The 18,044-nt window shown below is 36.3% G+C and overlaps 1 protein-coding gene across 1 annotated transcript in view; it reads left to right on the plus strand.

Annotated features, from left to right (window-relative positions):
* The window catches only part of GASK1A (golgi associated kinase 1A), a 623,122-nt gene that overhangs the window by 513,385 nt on the left and 91,693 nt on the right, over positions 1 to 18,044 (plus strand). Inside the window, exon 4 of the mRNA XM_044064946.1 lies at positions 2,547 to 2,650. Within this exon, the coding sequence (XP_043920881.1) occupies positions 2,547 to 2,650 (104 nt within the window). The remainder of the gene's footprint in view (positions 1 to 2,546; positions 2,651 to 18,044) is intronic.

Raw genomic sequence — 18,044 nt, forward strand, 5'->3', positions numbered from 1 at the left:
ATCTGCTCTGAGTTACAGCACAATGGCACTAAATATACAGACCCAACTGATATTCCCAACATGCTGGTAGATAGGTTCAGTGCTAACTTTACTCCCCTCTCGCCCCCTAAAGAGCCCATCTCTATACCAGAAGAATGCAAAGGTCATGTAATCATGGCTGCACAGGTAAAACTACACACTCCAAAGCCAAGAACACAGCATCCATGGGACCAGACAACATCCCAGGCTGTGTTCTACATGAACTACAGAACGAACTGGCACCCCACCTAAGTACCATGTTCAATCATAGCCTCACTTCAGGCTTTGTGCCTGCTGAATGGTACACAGTGATGGTTATCCCACTCCACAAGGGGGGAGCCACCACGGACCCCTGGAACTACCGCCCCATTAGCTTGATGAGCCTGGTCTGCAAGGTCATGGAACGTATCATCATTGAACTTATAAACAAAGACATTGGTAATCTCCAAACTCTGGACCCCACCCAGTTCGGGTTTGTAAAAGGCAGATCATGTCTCCTAAACCTGATAGACTTCTTTGAAGCAGTCACCAAAGCTGTAGACAAGGGTGAGGTGGTTCACACAGCCTATCTAGATCTTGCCAAGGCTTTCAACACAATCCCTTACTCTGGAATTATAGATAAACTCACTAAACTAGGTATAAATCCCTATGTCACAAGATGGGTTGCCAACTGACTCACTGACAGAACCCACACTATGAAAGTAGCAGACTCCAAATCCGACTTCAGACCAGTGACAAGTGGAGTACCACAGGGTTCAGTCCTGGGTCCTCTCCTGTTTGATATCTACTTCTCTGAAGTACAAGCTAACACAGAAGGTCTTTGGCTAATGAAGTTTGCAGATGACTGCAAACTAGGAGCCATAATCGAAACTCCTAACGATGTAGACATCCTACAAAAGGGCCTCACTTAGACAGATGCCTGGTGTCAAAGCCATGGCCTCAGGCTCAATGCATTGTCATCCCCTTTGGTAAAAATTCTGTACCCATGAACTACAATACAGGCGGTAGTATACTTAACACCAAAAGTGCGATAAGAGACCTTGGGACACAGGTGGACAGTAGTCTCTCCTTTGATAATCACATCACCACAGTAGTCAGGAAATCCTTCTACGTGGCACACCTCATCACAAAAGGTTTCTCATCCAGAAAAAAAGAGGTTATTGCTCCCCTCTACTCATCACTCATTAGACCCATTATAGAGTACAACTCCCCTTTTGGTATGTACCTCACAAGACATCTACAACAACTGGAAAGGCCGCAGAAATACCTCACAAAGAGGATTACCGGCCTCAAACAGATGCCCTACGCAGATCGTCTCAAAAAACTCCAGCTTTACTCGGTAGCATATTGCCTACTCAGAGGTGATCTCTGTCTAACATACAAAGCTATGTCAAACCCAGAGCTGTTCGACATGCTCCACTTAAAGAAATCCTAATCCCTCCGAGCTACATGCTCTAGGGAACAAAACCTTGTCACCACAATAAACAGAACATGCCGGAGGGATAGATTCCTGTCCCAGAGACTTCCCATACTCTGGAATAAATTACCTATCTATATCAAACAAAGCTCCTCATTAGCACTCTACAAGAAAAATCTTGATGATTGGATGGGAAATAGGAAATTTACTCTGGGGATCACCTCTGTGGCTCTGCTTGACAGTGGCACAGGAAAATAATTTTCTTGGGTGGCAAAAGCCAGGGTACCTTTTTGGCTGGGCTTGTATAGGCCCCAGGGCCAATAGCCTAGTACCTACCTATGAACCTATGAGTCTATGCCCTTCAGGACATCCATGCTAATGTAACCCTTTTATTCTATCAGCTTTCCAGGTTTGTCAGTACAATTTTTAAAAAAGTGTCCCAATTTTTGTGCCTTTGTCCCCTCATTATTTATGGCTTTGTACAGCTTTCTTGCTCTAGGAGGGTGAGAAGTATGTCAGACAGGCATCTGGACATTCTGCAGAAACCTGTACAGTTGACAGATATGGCCATAAGGCACTTTCACATGGCAAAATTGGTGTTTCAGTCTTAATACCCTGCAGGAAGCCCATGCTACTGCAAACTTTTTTATTATATCAGCTTTCAAGGTTTGTCAGTGCAGTATTTAAAGAGTGTCCCTATTTGAGTGCAGGGGGCATGTTAGATATGTGTGCACTGCTTAGACACCCCCCCCTGGACTCAGTGTCTGAATAGATGTAACAGTAGTGTGCCTTCATGAATATGCAAGGTGTGCTACTGCTATGGCTTTGCTTGCACAGGTACAGTCCTCTCCATGTCGGAATAACGCTATTCTGATACGGAGATTACTGAATCCGTGGGAATGATGGTTTTATAATTACTCTGTGGCTAGTATGCAGTATGTGTACATTCAGTATATTATATGTTTTTAGAGAGTGGAAGGTTAAAACTTAAGAACATCTAATAATTATTTTGCAATTAGTGCTAGTATAGCAGAATGACTTGATGCCTTAAAAAAAAAAAGAAATGCTGTTCAAATAAAAGACAAGTCAATTGTATACTTTCTGTTACCAGGTAAGAAAAAGCAAACCCACACAGCTGGTATTCATTGATAATGCTGGTCAACCATTCCAACCTGAAGACAACCTCAATTTTCGACTTCTGGAAGGAATTAAAGAGTAAGAAGTTGAATTATATCTTAGTGTGATGATGAAAATTACATTCTGGTTTTGTTTTGCTCTTGAATGTACAGTTTATATTTTCTACCCACCACAGCCACACCATTCTACAAAGTACAAACACTACATTGAGGCACACATGTAATACTGCATCAGAGTCCATGCTCTCAGCCTATTAGTACATACAGGCAACAGGTGGCCTGCAGAACATGAACACTAATGGTCACTTTAGGGTTAAACACATATTATTTTATGTGAAAAAAGCAGTAAAGACCTGTGTTATATAACTTCAGCTAAAAGCTCCCTCAGAGCAGTGATACCAGTAATGACAGTAGCAAAACAAAAATGCAATTGTAAGTGTACAAATGCCTATACATTTCATATCTGATGTCAATGTTTGCAATGTTAAGAAACTGCCATTAGATTTACCTAATTAAAAAGAAAAGAAAAGAAAAGTAAATGGACAGCCCAAGAACCCTTTATTTTTCTCTCAATAAAGAATGTTGTCATGTAGGAGAGCAAAATATTATGTACTGTAATATATAAGCCATTCCAATGCCTTTTAAATGTATACGTCGAAAGACATGGGTGTGTAAATGGGCGTGCCTTCGTTGAAGGTTGGACGTCGAGCTGGTACCTTGACGTTTCATAAAAAATCTACTGCCAATCATTAGCGGACCAGAGTTCCGAACCCCTTACCGGGAAAAAGCCGAAAGACAAACAACAACATACTTATAAGTTGATAGAACTGCACTTTTCAGCTGTGATCATTTTTACACATTTAATGCATAGAATCTTGTATGGAGGACTGTGTAGGAGGTATGAAGAATATATTAATTTATATAACTAGAAGTATTATCTAAAGAAATGTAACAGTTGCATACAGCACATATTTATCAAGAAACATTTTTTTAATTCTCTGCCAGTCTTACCTGTATTCACCCTTTACTATTTCAAGCAGTGTTAACCATCCACTTGCTGTTTGTCTTTTAAGCTGTAAGACTGACACAGTGTAAAATAAATCCAGGATGGAACTTGCTGAGATTGCGTAGTGTCTAATTATTGCAAACATTCTTCTGGGATGTTGTGGACAAATGATAGAACTTACAAATGTGTATTTTCCACCATCATCATATAATATTTATAAAATAATTTACATTTTTTCTGTCAATTTCATTTAATTTGATGTACCGCTTGCTGATAACTGTCACACTATGCTACATCATTATTTTGAAATTCTCGCTTTCAGGCCCACTGAATGGGCTTTGAGCCCTGGACAGGCCATCTAAATTGCGATGAATTGAGCCTGGTCAATGCTGTACTATGAATCTAGATGGTTGTAAGGAGAGCACCCAACTCCTTTTCCCAAGAATGCTCTCACTTGCTTTTCAGTGTTTGGAACAGGCCAGTTTCTTATTATTTCTAACTTTTCTTTTTTGGGCTTAACAATACCCCTACCTATTACATAGTCTAAATGCTTTACCTCTGTCATGCCTAACTTGCTGTTCAAGGCATTATCATGGCTAGTCTCAGTAAGTCTAACACAACCAATGCTTTAGTTAAATGGAAGTCCCAGTCCTCAGAATGCATTGTGATATCATCTAGTTAAGTTGCTGCATATTTGACATGGGGCTTTAGTACTGCGTCCATTTACCCCTGAAAGGTCACAGGGGTACCATTCCAAAATTAAGGCCTGTGTTCTGGAATAAGCTATCTACTATTTGAAAGGCTGGCCTTTTCTTGGATTTAACTGTTAGAGAACTTTGTCAATATTTTTTTGTTAAGTCTAATGTGGTCAAGAATCTTGCCTTCCCAACACTTCTTGCATTCCCTACATGGACAAACAGAAATAGTAAAAAAACAATGTGTGGGTGACAAAAAAGACTCAACAGAAGTGTTAGATGTTGAAGAGAAGGGATAAAATCAAAAAAGTGAAGAAATCAAATGAGGAAAACTTTTCCTCCAATTGTACAACAGTAAGACGTCACCCCCTCCACAAGGTGAGAAGGTGCCAGTAGTAGAGATGTCGACCTTGAAGGGGAAAATAGACAGACTTTATTAAGAAATAGTTAAAATGAGAGAAACCTTGATGGACTGCATGAAAAGAAATAATTCTAAATTACAAGAAATGGAAGGGGCATTAAACGAGCATTCTGACAACATTCAGAAATTGAAAAAGGATGCGAAAAAACAGTAAGCAGGATGGAGACAATAGAAGCATTACAAGAAGTCTTGCATTATAAGCTGGTAAAACTGGAAGATAGGGTCAGAGTAAAAACCTGCATTTCATGAATATACCAGAAGGAGCAGAAGGGTCAAATGTAAAGAATACATAATTGAACATTTGCAAAAATGCACTAGCATATCAACAGATGAAATCAGGATAGAATGGGCCCACAGACTGTACATGCCGGCAGGAGAGAAAAAGCAATTTCCATGTCCTGTGGTGGTCAAACTACAAACATATCGACTAAAAGAGCAGTTAATGGGAGCATTGTGGAAAAAAGACAAAATCCTAAGAGTTGGTGCAAATAGAATTTTTGTCAACTAAGACTTCTTAGTTCATACCAGAATGAAGAGGACCAAGTTCATACCATATTTCAAACTGTGTAGAGGCTTGGGGCTAAGTTTTAAAGTCATAGACCCACCAGCATTTAGAATATTTTTTCTATCAGGAGCCAAAACGTTTGTTGAATCAAATCAGTCAGAAGAGGTGCTAGAGAGTGTTTCAAGCAATCGACTTTGTCAGCCCCAACTGAAGAAACAACACAAACCCAGGGGATGCAATAAGGAGAAAGCAAACACAAAGGGGGAAGGGCAGAATTTTTCAGCATATGCAAAACATGACTCTTCAAATTTTGAGTTTGAATGTAAATTGAATAGTAGACAAAAGAATGAGACAAAAGGTATTTAACTATATAAGAAGGGGGAATAGTAACATAATATTCCTTCAGGAAACCTTTTTTTCCAAAGAAGAAACAGCATATATACTGCAGAAGCAAGTAAAGCAGGGATATAGATTAGAAGCATGGGGTGGTCAAAATGAGGACTAATAACATAATAATAAGTCTCCCTCTCTTAAACTAGTTTTCACAAGTTGCAGCACCATAAAATGAAAATAATGCCCTTAATATTTATGTACATGTTGGAACAAAGCACTATGTGCATCATGCAGTCTTATACCAAATAGGTGTCTAAGTACCCTATCCTTTAACCTGCAGTTGGTTTTACCTACATAGAATGATGTGCAGTATGTGCACTGGGCAAGATATATAACATTTTGTGCATTGCATGTTGCAAAGAGCTTTGGCGCATAAACCCTATTAGTAATTGGATGAGTAAACGTACTTCCTGAATATATATACTTATATGCTTTACAGTGCTGACAAGGAAAAGTGCCCACCTTTTTTGGAAACTTAACTTTATCTTTATTATTTTTATCACTTAAAATCTGTTTCAGATTATTATTCCTCTTAAATACAAAATTGGAGGCATCCCCTACTATTCCTCTTAGCGTGTCATCAGAGGATAAAATTCTCCAATTCCCCCTTATTATATCACAGAGCTGTTTAACATAACTACTATATTTAATATACAAATTAACATTACTTTTGTTCTTACCATTGCTGGTACACCTACCCTTAGTTCTTCCTTCAGCACCAATCTGTTCCCTTTCCCTTGGGCAGAGAACCAGGGTGCAGCTCTATGTTTTCTAGTGTGAAGGGTATCCTGAACCCCCTCAACTATTTCTTCAGGGCTATAGCCCCTAGAGGCAAATCTAGATATAAGCTCATCCATCTCCTCCTGTAACTTCACATCATCTGTACAGAGTCTAGACATCCTAAGGGCTTGCCCCTTCACAATGTTTTTAAATAAAAAACCCTGGATGCATACTATCTTTTGCTAACGCACCAGTTCTCCAGCATGTTTTCCAAAATACCTTGGTGCTCAAACCATGATTTGGGTCACATAGTATTTTGACATCCAAAAAATCAATATCTCTATAAGAGTATTGTAAGGAAAACCTTAAAAAACTAGTTGTTGATTCCAAATAGGAGACAAATTCTTTCAAGGTGTCTATGGTGCCCTCCCACAACAGGAAGACATCACCCACAAAATGTGAATAAAAGTCAAGAGACCCTTCCCACTTATGCCCTTCTTTATATAATACATCCTCCTCCCATTGGGCAAGGACCAAATTTGCATACAAATTTGCGCAGGGGGTGCCCATAGCCACCCCCATGTCTGCCAATAAATTTGTTCCTTAAAGAAGAAAATATTATTTTCTAATATTAATTCTGATAAACGAAGGATCTGTGTGATTGTACTCTTATCAAATAAATGACAAGACCTTAAAAACGTTTTCACTGCGTCAAGCCCATACCTATCAGGTATAACGGTGAATACATTTTTTATGTCAAGTGTCACCAACAGGGCATTACCATAAAAATCTTTACCAGAAGCTGTGTCATATAACAAAGTTAGAAAATGTGCACTGTCCTTTAAAATCCTAGAAACACAAGAAATGGCTGATTTCAGCTGTGATTCAACCCACATTGAACAATATTCAGTGACCCATCCCCTGCCAGATACAATAGGTCTCAGGGGTGGGTCATATAAGTCCTTATGCATTTAGGTAAGGCTTTGAAGACTGGGATCAAAGGGGAATCAACAGTGACAAAGTTAAAAATAGTTTCATCCAGAATATTACTTTCTTTTAAATCAAAAAGAACATTTTTAACGTGCAGTCACATTGCTCGCTTCATTTAAAGTCAGTCTTTTATAAGTAGTATCACACTCAAGCATACTTCTGACTTTGTTAATATAGAAACCAGTGTCCATTATGACAACTACGCCCCCCCCCCCCTTATCTGCAGGTCATATTATTAGATCTGAATTGTCAGCCAAAGCCTGCAAGGCTAATCTCTCATTAGCAGTTAAATTAAAAAACATTTACATTTACCATGTTCTATAAAATTCCTCAGCTGATCTTCACAAGTTCTTATAAATGTAGCAATAACTGGGTTGGGCGGTGGGGCATACAAACTAGGTTTCTTTAAGTATCCCACACCAGTATTCATTGATGCAGAGTCACCAAACATCTTTTTTAACTGTGGGTTCCTACCAAACTGCTTTAAGTCTAGAATCAAGTCACCATACTTTTGAGACTCAGCTGGCACAAAATTCAATCCCTTGCTCAAAACATAAAGTTGTACATCAGTAAAAACAATATTAGAAAGGTTATAAACCAATTGTGTTGTACCTGCAGTCACACTGAAATCTTTCTTCTTTTCCCTTCCCTGCTCATATGACTCCGTTTGTGATTCTGTCCCTGTGTCTCTACTTTCTTCTCCTTTTTCTTTCTCACAGGAATTAGTAGAGGATGAAAAACCAATTGCAAGTATAATGATTTTGGCCTCGGTCCCAAGGCTAGGCCACCAGAAAAAACTCCAGTGCTGGTTGTAGCTTCAACTCTTGAAGTCCGTTCAACAGTTGTTAGCCCCTCCTTCTCCAGGTGGGTTATGGACTTCCCTTCCTTCTCCATGCTGGTAATATGCTGTCCTTTCTTCTCCTTGTTAGCTATAGGCTGTGCCTCACACATCTGCACTATAGCTGAGTCATGGAAGTCAACATCAGATTGGCTATCTCGATCTCCTCAGTTCCGCCCATGCACCAATCCTGTATCACCCATGGCAGTAGTACTATGCTGTACATTCCAAGTTTTATCAATGGATTCAGTCCTGGGCCAAACAAAAATGTTGCCAATACTAAAATCCTGAAAATCCCTTTGTAATTTCTGATTTTGATTTATTGAAGTTTTGTATCATGCGCACTAATAGCACAATACAGCAAATCCAATTTGAGAAGATAACTCTCACTCGAAAATTTGCTTTCTATCTCCAGTTGATGTCTCTCAACAGTCTTTATGAGTCATTGCTCCTCAGGTTAAAAGTAATCAATCAATAAATGCATACATTTATAACTTGTATCAAAATGAATCTCCTGCCATTGTGCTAGTAAATCTGGATGGTGGTCCCCATAAGTGGGCATGTACAAAACCCTCATACCAAGAGGTATTACTCGGACATGCAAGCAGGCTTCTAGAAGTAAACACTGCCATTGAAGCCACTTGAGCTTATAAAGCGCATTTTCTAGTATATTGTACAATTCCATGAAGGACTCACCACTTTCAGATGGCAAGGCAGCTGCCCCTTCTTGTTGAGAGAGTGTCACATTCAGGAGAGGATTATTGTCAGTGGTGGCCAGTTTCCTCATCCTCTCATGAAAAGTTCTAGTCACCGGTGTTACCAGATGGTAATTTAGTTCAACAGAGTCTTCAGTAATATTAGCCATGTGTGCCTCTTCTCCATAAAAAAAATAGAAATAAATAAATGCAAACCAGATACTGTGGCACATAAGGTCCGTTGTAGTAAAAACCAAGCATGAAACAGGAAAAGAACTAAACAGACCACCAGGCTAAAAACATAAAACCTTTTAATCCAGGATAAGAACATTAGCCCTTTCAGGTAAAAAAAAGCCTTCATCAGACAAACAACATTGGTACAAAGACAGTATTAAAACAGTATTTAAAATACAAACAACCAATCACAGTTTTCAGTCAATCTAACATTGCTGCTATAAGACTACATGATGATGGAATATTGTGAAACTCTGCAGATTATTAACTGGGTGCTGATAGAAACCCACGGCTCAATGGTGTTGTGCCTTTAAAGCCTGTTATTAAGAGGCATAGACCTCATTGCTAATTGTTAGATTGATTGAAAACTGTGATTGGTTGTATTTTGAATGCTGTTTTAATACTGTCTTTGTACCCATGTTGTTTACCTGGTGAAGGTTTTTTGGGTCTATATTAGAACATCGAAGTTTCAAAACTTCGAATGTTCTGATATCGACCCCTATTCAACAAAAGCTGAAAACATCGAACATACAGAACAGCAAATTTTTTCCTAGGGAAAATTCGCTATTCCAAAACACATACACACAACACAAGCACACCAAACAAACAGCAATCCACACACATACACCTAAAATCTTACACCTAAACATACACCACTAACTATCCACTTACCTTAACGCAAACCCTAACCCTAAGGTCCGTCACTATCACACACTTACCTGACCCGCGCCCTAACCCTAACTCACCTAACCTGCACTAACCCTCACATCCACACAATCGCACACATACCTAACCCGTGCCCTAACCCTAACTCACCTAACCCGTCCTAACCCTCACATCCACACAATTGCATACATACCTAACATGAACCCTAACCCTAACTAACCTAACCCGCACTCAATCGCACACTTACCTGAACCCGACCCATAACTTTCCACCGCAGCACTGAAAATACCAAAGCAACAGAAATGGACAACCGAATTCTTTCCCTAGGAAAAAATTTGTTTTTCTGTAGCTTCGATATTTTCAGCGTTTGCTGAATACGGGTCGATATTAGAACATTCGAAGTTTTGAAACTTCGATGTTCTAATATACACCCAGATTTTTTTACCTGAAAACGCTAACGTTCTTATCCTGGATTAAAAGGTTTTATGTTTTTAGCCTGGTGGTCTGTTGAGTTCTTTTCCTGTTTCATGCTTGGTTTTTACTACAATGGACCTTAGATGCCACAGTATCTGGTGTGCATTTATTTATACCCAAGGAAGGGAGGGATTTATTGAATCCAGGGTCATATATAAAAATAGCAATATTAAATGATGACTATGAGATATTTGTAGGAATTATAGCAGAGAGGATGGCAAAACTATTACAAAGTCTAATAAATCAAGACCAATCAAGGTTTATTAAAGAGACAAAGGTATGACAACATACGCCTGGTAAATCAATCACATCAGGTGGAAGAACTGCAGCAAAATCAACATTTAATAATAAGTTTGGATGTGGAAAAGGCATTTGACAGAGAAGATTGGACATATCTTTGGAAAAGTCTTCTGATTATGGAATTTCCCCAACATTTAATACATTTAATAAAAACCTATGTATACCACTTCAGAAGCCAGAGTAAAAACCAGTGGCAGAGTAATGGAAAAATACAAATAGGTAAGGGCACTAAACAGGGGTGTCCTTTCTCTCCCCTACTTTTTGTGCTTTATCTAAAACCACTGCAAAGAAAATTAGGCAGCCCAATGTAAGGGGCTGGGCAGGAGGGAGAAGACAATACAAAATGGCCATGTTTGTGGACAATTTTATATTAATAGATAAACTCAAAACTACTGCAAAGGCAAGGCTCCAGCTTCTCAGTTCAAAAGATAATAAAATTCTGCAGCATTTGAGGAATGTCAAGACATAAAAACAGAGATCTAAGTTCCACCTTGCCTACTTGCCTTTGCAGTAGTTTTGAGTTTGTCTGTGGATTTTTCGCATTTATATGCAAGGGCACCTGGTTTCTATTGGGCTGTTTTTTCTTCATTGAATTTTATATTAATGTTAACCAATCCAGACAGGAATATTTATAAGCTAGTCAAAAAAATAATGACAATTTATCAGAGTGGCAAGTTACAAAATTATCAAGGACAAGATAAAAACAATAACAATGAATTATGTACCACCTATGCAACTAAATTAGTACAAACTTTCCCAAATTTATGAGGGCATGTCAAACTAAAACATTTGGGGATTTGACTAGCTAAGCAATCAAGAGACTCCCATGTATAAATATGGAACACGATGCTTTGCAAAATTAAGGGATTAAAAAAGAAGTGGGAAACAGTAACTTTGGACTTAGGCGAATACAAGCATTAAAAATATCTGTGGTCCCTCTGGTATTACACTTGGGCCAACTTTTTTCTGTACACCACAGGACCACAAAAATGGAAAGACTTGAATAATCTGATCAAGAGCTTTATATGGAATAAAAAGAAACCAAGGTTAACATGGGAATGTATAGTGGAAACTCTAGAAGAAGGAGTGGTAGAGGAGTACCGGAATTAGCAAAATGTTATAAGGTGACATAGATAAAACTAATCTGTCAGTTGCAAAATGATGAACACAATGCAAATCGGAAATAATTATTATTATAGATGGAAGCAGAAAAGAAAACAAGTGATAGTAAAGAATATTGGAGAAAGTTAACAGACAGGACAATAAAATCAGAATATTTGAATCAATTAAGAAACCTAATCAATAAATGTATTATGACTGCAGCAAATAACTGGTGGGAAATGGAGCTCTATGCAATAATATTAAACTAAACAGGTCCATATGCTTGGAAAGACCTCAAGTGGGGTCCTGCTATGGAAAGGGACCAATAAACATCTGGGAGCAGTTAAGGAAAGGTGGGAAATTATGAATTGAGTAGAGCTCAAGCAACTGTATCAAATAAAGGAAACATAATGGTTATACTGCAAGATGTTAATTCAAACTTCATGTAGTCAATGTTAAATTAATTAATTAAAATATTAAAAATGAAAATAAAAATAAAAATAACTAGTTGATGTTGGCTTACTGTGTGAATATATTAAAGTATTAAAGTATACTATAAATATTACATATAAATGTAACTAAAAATTTAATATTTGATATGAAGTGTAAAATATAAAAATATTTTTCTTAGTAAAAATTAAGTTAACTAATGAATTAATAAATGTTGATAAGTTAATATAAAATGTATATATGTGGAATAAACCAATAAATAAGTGAATGTGAATGAATTATGTACGAGTTAGTTTATCTCAAAAATGATTTTATCTTTAAAATGCTGACAATAGATAAAGAGTTATTCAAACCTGGCCAATTATTTGCATTTAACCTTAGCTGCCATTCAAGTTCACGCCTTTCTAACAATAATTGCCACACACCACCTCTAATATCTACTTTTAGGATATCCAATACTACAAATTTAAAGTTGTGAGATGTATTTATACTTATGTGTTTTGCTAAAGCATTTAATTCATTACCATCTCTTATAGCCCTTATGTGTTCACCTATACGTTCTTTCAATTTTCTTTCCATTTTACCTATGTAAAACATAGTGCAATTATTACATAAAGCACAATAAACAACTTTTTCACTATTACAACAAGCTTTTTCTTTTAAACAAATCTTAGTACCGTTTATCGTTACTTCATTTGTTTCAAACATGTAAGGGCAATATTTGCATCTACCGCATTTAAATGTTTTGCCGTGTATTGTGTTTGATGTGTTTTCCAAATATTTTTTCAAATTCATGCCCTTTTTATATACTATAGATGGAATGAAATCAAAATGATGGTGTAATGATGCATCAGCCTTGATAAGTTGCCAATTTTTCTTCAAAATACTGTTAATAAAACCACTATCAGTATTAAAAGTAGTAATAAAACTCTTAGTAAAATTTGGGACTTCTGTGTGAAATGATGTTTCAATACTAGTTTGAATGGTGGATGTTTGAGTGTTAATTTCATTATCCAAATTTCCCATGTTATTGGAACTTGATGTATTAGAAGTAGTTTTTTACTCTCTGATTTAATAAAGGTGTAAAATATGAATTATCTCTTTTGTTTACTACTTCGTATATAATGTTATTTATTAGTTTATCTGGGTAACCTCTGTTTTTAAACATATCACGTAAATTCAAGCATTCAACTATAAAGTCATCTCTTTTACTAATCATTCTAGAGGCCCTAACAAATTGGCCTTTTAGAACAGCTCTTTTCTGAGTGTAAGGATGGCAGCTGTTAAAATGCAGAAAACTGTTACTATACGTTTCTTTGCGATATATTTTAGATGTAAACTCTCCTTTTATAGTATCCTTTTCTAATAATACGTCTAAATAAGCTATAGAAGTGGCATTGGTTGTTGCTGTAAATTTTAAAAAGTTGTTGTTAGATTAATGTATGTTAAAAATTCTTCTAACTTCTCGTAACTTCCACTCCACAAAATAAATATGTCATCTAAGAAACGTAAATAAACTTTACAATAATGAAAAAATGTTGAATTAAAAACATATTTTTAAATTTAACTAAGTGTTTTATTGCTACTTTTAATACTGATAGTGGTTTTATTAACAGTATTTTGAAGAAAAATTGGCAACTTATCAAGGCTGATGCATCATTACACCATCATTTTGATTTCATTCCATCTATAGTATATAAAAAGGGCATGAATTTGAAAAAATATTTGGAAAACACATCAAACACAATACACGACAAAACATTTAAATGCGGTAGATGCAAATATTGCCCTTACGTGTTTGAAACAAATGAAGTAACGATAAACGGTACTAAGATTTGTTTGAAAGAAAAAGCTTGTTGTAATAGTGAAAAAGTTGTTTATTGTGCTTTATGTAATAATTGCACTACGTTTTACATAGGTAAAATGGAAAGAAAATTGAAAGAACGTATAGGTGAACACATAAGGGCTATAAGAGATGGTAATGAATTAAATGCTTTAGCAAAACACATCAGTATAAATACATCTCACAACTTTAAATTTGTAGTATTGGATGTCCTAAAAGTAGATATTAGAGGTGGTGCGTGGCAATTATTGTTAGAAAGGTGTGAACTTGAATGGCAGCTAAGGTTAAATGCAAATAATTGGCCAGGTTTGAATAACTCTTTATCTGTTGTCAGCATTTTAAAGCTAAAATCATTTTCGAGATAAACTAACTCGTACATAATTCATTCACATTCACTTATTTATTGGTTTATTCCACATATATACATTTTATATTAACTTATCAACATTTATTAATTCATTAGTTAACTTAATTTTTACTAAGAAAAATATTTTTATATTTTACACTTCATATCAAATATTCAATTTTTAGTTACATTTATTGTAATATTTATAGTATACTTTAATACTTTAATATATTCACACAGTAAGCCAACATCAACTAATTATTTTTATTTTTATTTTTAATATTTTTAATTAATTCATTTAACACTGACTACATGACATATATATTCATTTATATACATTTAAATTTTATAAGTTTATTATGGTTACATTTAAATTTATTTAAATTTATTTACAAAACTAATATAAGGTGTATTATTAACATCTTTGTTATTATAGTTACTACATTTACTTATATCCACTTTGGTGCTTTATTTCTCCGTTTTATTCTAGACGAGGAAAAATAAACACACACATTGTCTCCAGCTGCTGGATATTATGTGGAAATTAAAAATAATACACAACGTATAGTATACATATTTTTTGTACTTTACACTGAGAATCCCATAAACGGAAGGAAATTAAAAGTTTCAATCAGCTATTACTTTGATTTAGAAATAAAGGCTTACTACCAAAGTTTTAAGCACTCCATGTACGTACTCCTCTGTTAGTTCCAGTTACATCATGGGGAGAATACATGTTTCTTAGAATTGTATAAGATCATAATCAAATTATTAAGTGTATTGTGTTGACATAAGCAATCTATATTTACAACATTTTCATACATTCTTTGGAATTTTTTGACATAAGGGTTTGAATGTGCGAGCGCACATTATACGCTGTTCCTTTAGTATATACATGTTCTTTTAGTATATACATGTTTATGATTTATTTGCCATTTGTCCGATATATAGAAAATTGTTTGATTACACTATTTTAAATGGTTTTAATTTATGTATGTGTACTGGTTCTTTAATATTTTGAACGTTTTTAATTGCTTACATCACAGAGAAATATTATTTAATTGACAGGAAGTGATGTGTAGATTGTTTGAAAAAGTTTGGCAGGGGCCAAACGAAAGCGCTTATCCGATACTTGGTTTTGTGATTTTGTGATTTTTATACCTGTTACTACTAAATTAAACTTTCGTCGGGCAAGTCTGTTGTCTTTTGATTTCTTTGTCTATGACTCTAGGATTGTGTAAATTTCAAAGTTATCCTTGTTTTCCCCGGAATAGTCTCAGTTATGTGTTGTTTCTGGTTTGTTCTGCCAGATAGTTCAACTCCCCCTTATACCTTATTGCTATGGCTTAGATAGTCTGTCATCTACCTGCCCTGCAGGGAATAGAGGTTGGTATTCTCTCTTCAGCAGAATTATCATTTTCTGCCATTAACGTAGCTACCGAGATCTGTATGTCTTTCTGTGGTTTTAGAATGATGATAGAAATACTTGTTCTGGTCTTCTCCTACCAGTCTGTTTAACCCAACAGTTTACTTTGTTTAATTTTTACTGTTTCAAATGAACCCTGCCATTAAGCCTCAAATGTGCTTTCTGATGAGGAGACCAAACTAGCATCTGGTCTCCAACTTTGAATTCTCTGGTCTTCGCATTCCTATAATATACCCCTTTTTGTGTGGCTTGAGGTTTTTCTCATGTGTTCTTGTATGGTGGCCATTATCACTTTCAGCCTATCTTGTATGGTGGCCATTATCACTTTCAGGCTGTCTTGTAAGTTTGTATAATGTTTTGTGACACTTAAATGGGGCTGTATCTTATTCACGTTTCTCTGGCAATCTCTAACTGTCTATGAGGATGTCTGTCATATAAGAACTCAAGTGGATTAAACCCAGATGAGGCTTGTGGTACTTCTCAAATAGCAAACAGAATGTATAATCTTAACTGGTCCTAGTTAGTATTATTTTTCTAAATAATTACTTTTCACCATACATTTTACTGCTTGGTTAAAATGCTCCACTAACACATGTATTTGCAGATGGTATACTGAGGTTCTCAGTTGCTGCATCTTAAACTTTGGCACAGTTAGTGAATTATTCTGGACATAAATGGAGTCCCTTGATGGGTGAGCTTTTCCTTAGATATCACTTTTCTGGAAAATAAGACTCTTCCTAGCTATAGATTTATTATTACCCTTAGTTAAACAGAATAGCATAACAAATGGTTTGTCAAAAACAATAAACATTTAATAAAAACTTATTCTGATAACAGAGCTTTTGGCTCTTAGTGACTCAATCAGCAAGACTCTCTGAGGAATCTGGAAAAAAACAATAAAGAAATCCATCAGTCAAATAAACAATCAATCAATAAATCTATCAGACAATAAAACAATAAACAACCTTAATGAAAAAAACAGACAAGGCTTTATAGCTCATATCAACATTCAAACTAGAAGAAACCAAAGTATGAAAGTTAATGTTTGTTTGTGTCTTTTGGTTTTTCCCGGTTAGGGGTCACCACAGCAGAACTCTGGTCCGCTAATGATTGGCAGTAGATTTTTACGTGCTGGCTTGCCGGGCCTAACGCACAACCTTCAATGAAGGAGCACCCATTCACGCATATCACCACACAGAAGACGCTCTAACTGAGAATCAAACGGGCAACGTCTAACTGTGAGGTGACAACGCTACTGCAGCACCACCACCGCAGCATTAATGTTGTAAAATATGTTTTAAATTCTTGCCACCCCTAAATGAGTGAATACATCATTGCAAAATACATATTCAGTACCTGAGGGGTTAGCAGAATGATGTTTTAAATAATGCACAGTAATTAGACAAGTTTCTTTTTTATTTAAAATCTCTTACAGTATTCCTGAATATGATCCTTAAACTTCCTTTCCATGGGGACATGTGATAGCATATATGTAGGTAAGCATGTAGTGTGTGTGTGTGTGTGTGTGTGTGTGTGTGTGTGTGTGTGTGTGTGTGTGTGTGTGTGTGTGTCTGTGTATGAAAAAACAATATCATTGATTTTTTTACCTGTGCACACGGCATTGGCAAACACACACATACATATTTACATCTTCTGGGTAGTAGACAAAACATTATCAATTCATTATCCTTCAACAGTACATTTTAATATGCATCACAGAGCATCTAGATCTTCATACTTTCTGGGGGCCTGGCAGCCCTCATATCTTAGGCTGTGTAAGTAAATTTTGACAGAAGCATATTAGGGGGTTTCACCTATTTTAAGAAAGTACTAAAAGTAGTAGAAATATTAAATAAATATAGCAAACTAGCAGGATACAAAATTAAATATGGAGAAACCAAAACCGATAGCACTGAATTATCACCCAATCCATGACTTAGTGCAAGTGTGTCATTCTTTGTGATGCCACTATAGGATGAAATACTAGGAGTATGGTTAATGCATAATTCTCAGCAGGCAGCCAAGCAATTGTGGGATGGCACATAGAACTTAATGCCAAGCAAATTATGGCAATGGAGGATGAGCCTATAAACTGCTGTTTAACAAAGGGATTAAATGTGAGAGCTCACAAAACACATGGGGAAATGCCAGTGGCAGCTGGTGACTTCAAATTAAAGGGGGGCTACAGGAGACAGCTGAATTGGTGGGGCCAATGGGAAGGGGTGGGGCTAATTAAAAGGGGTGGGGCTATGCTCAAAACCACAACAACTGGAACTTTAATTAAATACGCTGCCCTGGGTGCCAAACCGTCATTACAAATGTCCAATCAAGACAAAATGAAGTGTAGAAGAAAAAATATTTCAATGCATT

Source organism: Protopterus annectens, chromosome 3.part0 (genome assembly GCF_019279795.1).
Source record: "Protopterus annectens isolate FY-2018-M chromosome 3.part0, PAN1.0, whole genome shotgun sequence".
Classification (NCBI taxonomy): domain Eukaryota; kingdom Metazoa; phylum Chordata; order Ceratodontiformes; family Protopteridae; genus Protopterus; species Protopterus annectens.